The sequence below is a fragment of the Acanthisitta chloris genome, unplaced genomic scaffold (assembly GCF_000695815.1).
Source record: "Acanthisitta chloris isolate BGI_N310 unplaced genomic scaffold, ASM69581v1 scaffold9714, whole genome shotgun sequence".
Classification (NCBI taxonomy): domain Eukaryota; kingdom Metazoa; phylum Chordata; class Aves; order Passeriformes; family Acanthisittidae; genus Acanthisitta; species Acanthisitta chloris.
The window spans coordinates 38527-47167 of record NW_008670985.1 but is presented as its reverse complement, the minus strand read 5'-3'; the positions used below and the strand labels follow the sequence as shown (position 1 = coordinate 47167).

Genomic DNA, 8641 nt, shown 5'->3' with positions numbered 1-8641 from the left:
CTCTGTTCAAATTGTTAGTCAGAAAGAAATCCAGACAGAAACAAGAAAGAATAAAACCTACCATAGTGCTGCTGCTCCTTCCACCCCTTCTCTGCCAACCTGTCAGCCAGCAAGCACAATGCCAATTGTCTCTTTATATAGTGTCACCAAGGAATAAAAATATGCCTGCTCCAAGTTTAGACAATAGATGTAAGGTTGGAAAAGTGCAGTAATTGGATCCCAATACCATTCCAAGCATCTGTTCCATGCACAGCTTTTGCTTTCACAGAAATAATGCAGCAGATAAGTAGAGTAGGCAGTTGGGATGCAATTGTGGAGCACTCACAGCAAGCCAGAGCTGAAGGGGCTTTCCCATGTACAGCTAAATAATGAACACAGGGCATGCACTAGAAGATTTTAAGTGGACATGGCATCCTGAAAAAGCAGAAAGAGAAACTCAGTGAGAAAATGCAGAGAAAACTAGCAACAAATCCAGGCCACCTTGGCTGCCCCAGAGTCTGGTGCAGTCATTCAGAGCTCCAGAAAAATGACTGAGGTTCTCCAGAGGTGCATCTGTACCCAGAAGGTAGTCTGGAAAAACACTGCTCTGCAGATGGGATTAAAGTGATTCAGATCAGGTCTCTTTTCCCTGAGTGGATCACACATTCCTGAAGTCCAGGGGCCAGATCTCTAGCTACTGCAAACTGATGGAGAGTCATGGACTTCAAAATATGAAAAAAAAGAGATGCAGAGTAATGAGTATGGCAGTGGGAGCAGGAGGAGACAGAAGGCAGCATTGGAACCATAAGGGCTGTCTCCCAGGGAATGCTCATGGACATCAATGCATACACATTCCATCCAACTGGCATTACCACAACGGGCCAAAACATTAACCAGTATGAAATGGCATCATTTCATGGGCATGAAATCTTATTTCCTAAAGGTCTCTGTGTCTCTGAGAGTATCTCTACAGGAACACTAAATACAGCAGAAACAGGAGGTTGTTCAGGAACCTACATTTGAAACACTTGTCTTCATCAGTCACCCCAACCTTGAGTCACAGCAGTGTTCAACCACTCAGCTGAGCTTTGAGACAGATGTGCATTTTAAGCTTCTAGTTGAACAAGGACCTTGTTCTTTCTCCAGGTCCAGCCCCTTGCAGTGCTGTCATCTCTAATCTTAGATGTGACTGCATGCCCTCCATGCAAGGACTGCTCTAGCTGTTGTGAAGCACCTCAAACACCTACAGGGATAATTAAGTAATAAATAAGCGTAATACAATTCATCTGGCTTTAGTGAAATCACCGTGGATACATGTTGGAAGTTAGCCTGGTGTTCATTGTTCTGGCTTCAGTGACATTAGAGCAAAACCTCGTGTAACAGAGCATAAAAATAAATCCCTCAGCCCATCCTGCTGCAGAGCACACCCAGGGCTGTTTGCTAGATTGACTTGGGCCATTTGAGAAACTCAGAGTGAGGTTTCTGAGGAAAATCTTACACAATTTCAAAGGTTCATTGTGATAAAGATTTATCATGTCCACTGGGTTAGATCCTGACTCAGCAGAGATGTTTAGCATCCTCTTCACTTTAAGGAAGGGATAGTCCCACTGAAATCCACAGAATAGCTCCCACACTCACTAAGGAGAATACAGTTATTTGTTCTGCAGGATCAGTGCTCTAATCCTAACAATACAAACCAATAAGCAGCAACTTTGTCACTGAGTTCACAGGGCCCAGGATTCCATCCTGTGAATTTTGTGTCCTTTCCTGGAAGAACACTTCTTTCTCCCCCAGCCCTTCCATGAGTTTGTCCTAACAGCTCTGTTAACAAACACTTTGTACTGTTTCATTGGAAGATTTGTTTTCTCTTATGTAATATCTCATCAATCATCATTACAATCATCAATAGGCTCCTTAGTTTTCTAGCTTGATCTGCAGGCATTTTCCAATAGCACGTGTATTTTCTACATTGATCTTGCTCTTTTCACAGAATTTCTGTATTAAATGAATCCTTCTGAGCTGCCTTTAAATGGCATGACATGTTAGGATAAAACCCACACAATGCTGTGTGTTTGTAATGCACATGTCCTGAGAGACCAGAACCCTCTCTGCCTAGTCTATAAAACAAATCCACAGAGGAATTAAGGGAGACATATATCTTGGCTTTAAAGGTCTGCTTGCTTCTGCAACTGCCTCCAAATTATAGGAAGGCTCCAGACTGGAGAGGGGAGGGAGAGAAGGGGGGAATAACATAAGGACTGAAAAAGAAAGACTTGAATTTAATTGCCCTAAAAATTTCAATCATTCAATCTGGTAATTAGGGAGCTGGCTGATTCAGGAGGCAATTTCATTTGAAAAAAAAAAAATTTAAAAAAAAAAGAACCCAACAAGATAATTGATGCTAAGTGAATATTTTACCTGAAATATTAAATACCAAACTTAAGTCTGCCTCCAGGGCCCTTTCTGCTCCCCCTGTTTGATCTGTCTTTCTACTTCTCTGTATTTTCCTCTCACATGACTCAACAGAACAGGACACTCCTACAGAGAATCAGATTGTCACAGGGACAGGTTTATTTGAACTCTGTGCTGTGAAGGAGACAACATAATGATTTATTAGTAAAGAAAATAGTAATAGGAAGTCTCCTGAGATCCAGCCTGGCTGCAGATCTCAGTGAGATTTTCCAGAGGTGACTCTCTGTGCCTGTCTGGCCACAAGCACAGTCTGATGTCCTACCAAAGGGAACAGCTTTCTTCATGAACTTAACAATGCTTTGCCAGAATGTTTCATGTTTAATTCTGGACTCTCTGATGCTGCAAAATGATACTTCAAGGTAGATCTCTGCAGTCCTGCAGAGCACTGTGGATGTCAGTGTCACAGGGGTCTGATTGCACAGGTCTCTTGGCAGGATGGAGAGCAGAGCTGCTTTATTGCACACTGTTGAGGAGAAGTAACTGCTAATTCTCTAATATTTAATGGCCTAATGAATAAGGACAGCATCTCATACATGTCTTAAAGGAATGTTCGTGCCTGGAAAATAAGTAGATATTAATTTATCCTGCATTTATAAATGCAGTTGACATTGGATTCTGACCTCATGTGCACTCACCTTGCACCTTTGTCACGCAAAATGTTGCACTCCAGTCCTGTTAGCAATGCTAAATTTTAATCTTAAAGCACCTTTTAAAGTGAGATTCCACATCTATTACTGCTCAGGAAGCCCACATCAAAAGTGTTCAGGTGCCTTTGCAACTTCTATCTTTGAGACCGAGCATGAAAATGTTTCTGATCTGTACAACATTCACTATCTGAAAAGGCAGATGACAGAACTTGGTGACAATTCTTGAGGTGTGAGATGGAATGCCAGATGGGGTACAAATGGAATGTGGCCTCTACTCCTAGTTCAGTGGGGCCAGAAGAAAGTCACTAATGCTGAATATGTTACATAGGAAATGTATAGTAAGTACCTCTGTAAGTCTTGGGGCTATTGCAGACTGAGTGTTGAGATCAAGTTCATACCACAGCCTTACTCTACTCTTGCACACAGATAGTTTTCTGCCATGCCTTTGAGTGGATGCCTCCAAAAGAAGCCATGTGACAGTTTGGGGACTGAAACCTTCCATACCCTACCAGTAGGAAGGAACAATCCCCTAACCTTTAGGGAAGCCTTCACACCAAAGGACTCCACTTTCTGTGCAAGTCCTGGCAGCTGTGCAAACTGGGTCAGGAGTCTATTCCAAGGCACTAAAGTGAGAGCACTGGCTAATTCCAGCAAAACCATCAACCAGAACTACCACACTAAGGTAGATTTCAAGCCCTCCAGAGAAAATCAGTAACTTGCCTTGAACCACCCACTTTTCCTTAATCACCTTGAATTAATGAGGAGCTCCCCTTCCTTTCAGAGCCATGATGATCCCTTTTCTTTTCTCCCTACAGTAGTTTTCTTAGCAGCTGATTAAATTCTTCATACAGGGGACAGGTTACAGAGAGCTGCTCAGAAAGCCCATTGGCTAAGCTTGGTCTCAATACTCTATTTTGGAGCCTGGCAACAAGGCAAATCTCAGGAAAGTGAGTCTTCTGTTCGCTGTATATGGAGCTCCTGCAGCACAGGTACAGAAAAGAAGGAGCTATTACACATACCTCTGCAGAATTTTAAATAAATTAAACAGTGCAAATCCCACTGCAAGTCTTGTCTCTCTGTTGAGCAGAGACACACCATTTTGGAAGCAGTCAGGGCTGCTGGAACTGTTAATTAAGTTCTGTGCATTTGTTGTTCAGGACCCTGAATCCAAAGCTCCTTCTCTGAGTTACCCCTCCCTCTCTGAGAATTCATAGCCACTATCTAATCTGACAAAAACTGTGTACTCTTTTATACTGGGAGGTCACTTTATGTTACTTACAGTGTGTTGCATTATGTCAAAAGGCATAACACAACATAATGAAAAGCAGACTAATATAACTCAACCTGACATCAATGACATAATATGATGTGGCTACTGAAAAATGCACTGTTGTCATTGTTTTGTGTTTTCATCTGATACCTACTTGCCATTCCAGCACGGGGCATTTGTTGCAGAATTTGGAGAAGAAGCATGGACTGAGCATGCCTAATTCTCCTGTGGCTCCCATACTTTTTGCACTGAGATCACTTGGTTGGCTTTATTGGGGCTCCTTCTGACTTGCTCTAGCAAGAATCAGGCTCTAAAAAATCATCACATAAAATGCAATTACATTAGGAAAGCCATCAAGTTGGAAAATGCAGCTCCTGGGAGTAAGGAAATGACAACACTGTTACAGTCCCTGTAACCTTAGCTCTGCCCTCTTGGGTAGTAAAGGAGCCTGTACTATTTTTCCTGCAGGATGTCATTTCATTTTGTAGAACTGTGTAGCAAAGCAGCTGTTCAATATTTCTCTCAACTTCATCACGTAGTCTGTGGTCCCATATCTCATTTGCTGCACATCAACCAAATCCTTTTGTGGGTTAGGTACTTTTCTTCTTCCTGTTTTTATTTGCTATTGTATCGTTCTAATTACCATAGTCTATGTGTATTGAAAACCAAGGCTGAATCTGTCTTCCCAACACACCTACAAGGTCGAAACACACTGTGATTCCTGCCTTGTTCCACAGACAGGGAGCAGAAGCACAAAATTACATCTGTAGGCCCAATGGGAGGTCTGTCCTAGGCAGGGCTAGAATGCAAGGCAGCAAACCCCCAATCTTTCGCATTAAGTCTTTATTTTTTATTCCTTGGCTGCTTAATACTGCACAGATCCTCAGTGGAAAAAGCAGACATGAACCTTTTTTGTGGAAACCTTGAACAACAGTAATAAAGGAAGATGGAATGTTCTGGTGATGTCATGAATCTCTATGCAACAGCTCTGCCTTCCTCTCCATCCAGCAGAACCAAAACAGGAGACTCAAAATTATTGAGCTTGTGGCACCTAGTGCTATGGTCTAGTAACGACGGTAGGGTTGGACTCAATGATATTTGAGGTCTCTTCCAATCTGGTTGATTCTATGATTCTAGTGAAATTCACTGTGATTTCCACTACATCTTTACAGACAAAACCATCAAAAAAACATCTCTAGACACTTCTCCTGTCTAACACAGGCCATAGCATTTTATATATCAGTTGCTGTATCAAGCCCATGTCTTCTGGTTGAGCTAGAACATATTTTTAAACCTGTTGTTGTTGTTGTGATGATGATGATGATGATGATGATGCTATTCTGATAGCTGCTGGCCAAGCCAACTGAAGCTATGGCATCCTTAATGAGAGAATTCAGGCCCCACTGACTCTGAGCCATTCCAGTCGGTGAACTTGCCCTCACTGTTCTCCATCTCATCACGTGTGTAGTTTAGCACATCCTCTGTACCCACCTTGGGCTGTTGGCCACACCAGAGGTGGCATCTCTACATGAATGATTTTGGAGGCCTTGGAAGCAGTGGAACAGATCACATTTTTGCTGCAAGATAGGATTTGATGAGAAAGTAATTAGTTTCTGCTGACAAAGCCTGTTCTTTCTGGCAGCAAGAAACCCTGCTGAGAAGTTTGTGTTTAGCAAAGCAGAAGTCAGGAATGGAGGGAGGCTACAGAAAAGCTAAAGAGCTCTGGGAAACCAGGTGAGGCTTACACATCTGCTAACATTTTGGCCAAGTTTCCTCACAGAAAGGCAGGTTATATTCACTTCAAACTTTCAAAGAACGAAGGAACCAGCCCACCCCTTGATAAATGGTTCCCCCTGACAGAAATTATGTCTGAATGCCTCTTTTATTTTGCTTTTGATGGGGTCTACTATGCCTTTTTCTGTTAGGATAAGATCTTCTTTTCTAAATTAATCTGCTGCATTTGTAATTTATGTCTGTACCCACATATATGCATAATTTCTGAAAATGTTTAGAATATGTATGGCATGGAGCTTCCTAAATTTTCAGGATAAGCAGTTGGAATTCTTCACTTAAAATAACCATATAAGGTTCTACCTCCTCTGTTAAAAATCCAGCATAGCAAAAGCCAATTTTGTTTACAGAAAATGATATCTGAATATTGACCCAGAGGCTAAATTCATGCCAGGTATTTGTGGTTTAATGGCAGGTGTATCCCTGAGTATGTTGGATCACATCGTACTGAGATTTGGAACAACTTCTGCTCCATTGCAGGTTACAACACACACACAGAGTGGAACAGAAGCCAGGCAGCAGTACTGCCTCAGAGTACAGCACAGATTTTGGGCTATACCATCCATAAGGGCACTAGAGAAAGGACTGCCAAATGAGGGACAACTGAAGGATTCAAATGCAGTGCAAAATGCCAGCTGAAATAGTCACTTGGAAAGAGTATAGTAGCTTGGCATTGCTTTGCAGATGTTGAGTGTAGAACATGGTAATAGGGCCATGCTCCTCCAGCACAGTAGCAGTAAATCCAGGATCCACAAAGGCATTTAACAACTCTTTGTAAATGTCACAAGTTCCTAATTCAATCCTTTGGCACTTTTCTAAAACATCATTATGGGAGAATCATCACATGGCATGGTAACAAACTCTGTGCTAAAGAACCAACCCACACTCCTAAACTGGCTTAAAATTATGAAAAGGAGCAGAGCACATTGGAAAGGTGCTGTGTTCTGACCTCACAAACAGCATAAATCCATTGCCACCTCTTAGAATGAGTGGGATTATCTGGGATTGACCATCAGGTGGCTGAGGACAGAATCTGTTCCCTTTGTAGCATTCATAGTCATAGATGGTTTGGGTTGGATGGGACCTTTGAAGATCAGCTGATACATAATACTGGAAACTGTGGTTCTAGTGCAGTTCCACAGCTGTAGGTGAAACGTGCAGGAGGGAAGATTGTCCTCACAGTGAAGGCTCAGTTCTCACAGTGGGTGACAGCACATCCTGCCAGCGTAGGAAGTCAGGGTGGGCCCCAGCCTGGCCAGACAGTGAACAGCCATGAGACAAGCTGAGCACCTCATATAAAAGTCTTCTGGAAACAAACAAACCATTCACAACGATGCTTAAGCAACTTGAATCCTTAGACTGACTCATTTGGGACTTACTTCCTAAATATTTTGGTGATTGTGGATAGAACCTTACAGAACCAGCACCCTAAGCCACCTCTGAATGTCTTTGCTCCTCCCTTTGCCAGTCTGTGGTAATCTTTACTCTGAGCTGAGACTAATCAGGTTCTTTTAACTTAGGACCCCCCAAGCTATCCTCGTTCTGTTGGATGAATTACACTGTTGTGACATGTCTCGACCTGCTCCTCGACTCAGTTAGCTTGCAAACCCATTTTACATTCCTGGCACTTCAAAACACAGACATTAGTTATGTATGCATGTGAGCCAACCCCAATGTACTCAGAAATGCAACACAAAATCCCATGGTAGTTTGAAAATACACAGTACAGTCACTCAAACAGGAGGAAATGCAAATGCCACATTGAGACATATTGTCATAGTCCAATATACTCCACCCAAGTGTCCCAAAGGCATGAGTCCACACCCCAAAAGTCATGTTTTAGAGGACATGAGGTTTGAAAAATCATAATAAATTTTAACAATTGCATTTCAGGTGGGTTGAGGAACCAGTCTTCCTCCTTTGCCTGTGATGGAAACATCTTTAACTTCAGCTTTTTGGTTTAAAAACGGGTGAAAGCAACCTGAGCCATGAATCCAACAGCTTGGCCATACAGAGACTCCCTCAAGCACAAAGTCAGATATCAAACCGTGAGAACAGACAAAACTGAAATGCTCTGGATGCACAGAGAGATGAACTTCTGTAAGAAACAAATGACCCACACTGTACCTTTTAGTAGAAGTCGAGACAAAGGCTTCTAGAAGACAAAATCTCTCCTGAAATGAGGAACAGTGAACTGCTCACAGCACCTCCTTCATTAGCTGGTTGCAGGTCAGAGAGTGCATGTGGTGACACTGCTCTACAGACTGTCTGTTGTCCCCCCTGCAGGCATGGAAACTGCTCCCTGCAGAGAAAAATGCAGAAGAGAACTGCTGTTGGCTTATCTCTTGCACTGGAACTCAGGCAGCTGCAAAGGGGTGACACTAAACACACACTCCATCCTGAAAATGAACTTGGGAAAGGCACTTCCATGATACTGCTCAGCATAATCATGGGTGGACATCATGTACCATGTAATTAAGAA

General features: G+C 42.5%; 1 protein-coding gene across 1 annotated transcript in view; it reads right to left on the bottom strand.

Moving 5' to 3' along the window:
* The window catches only part of LOC103801495 (myosin regulatory light chain 2B, cardiac muscle isoform), a 22968-nt gene extending 22723 nt beyond the window's left edge, over positions 1-245 (bottom strand). The window contains exon 1 of the mRNA XM_009073910.1: positions 62-245. Within this exon, the coding sequence (XP_009072158.1) occupies positions 62-64 (3 nt within the window). The 5' untranslated portion in view covers positions 65-245. The remainder of the gene's footprint in view (positions 1-61) is intronic.
* Positions 246-8641: the final 8396 nt, after the last annotated feature.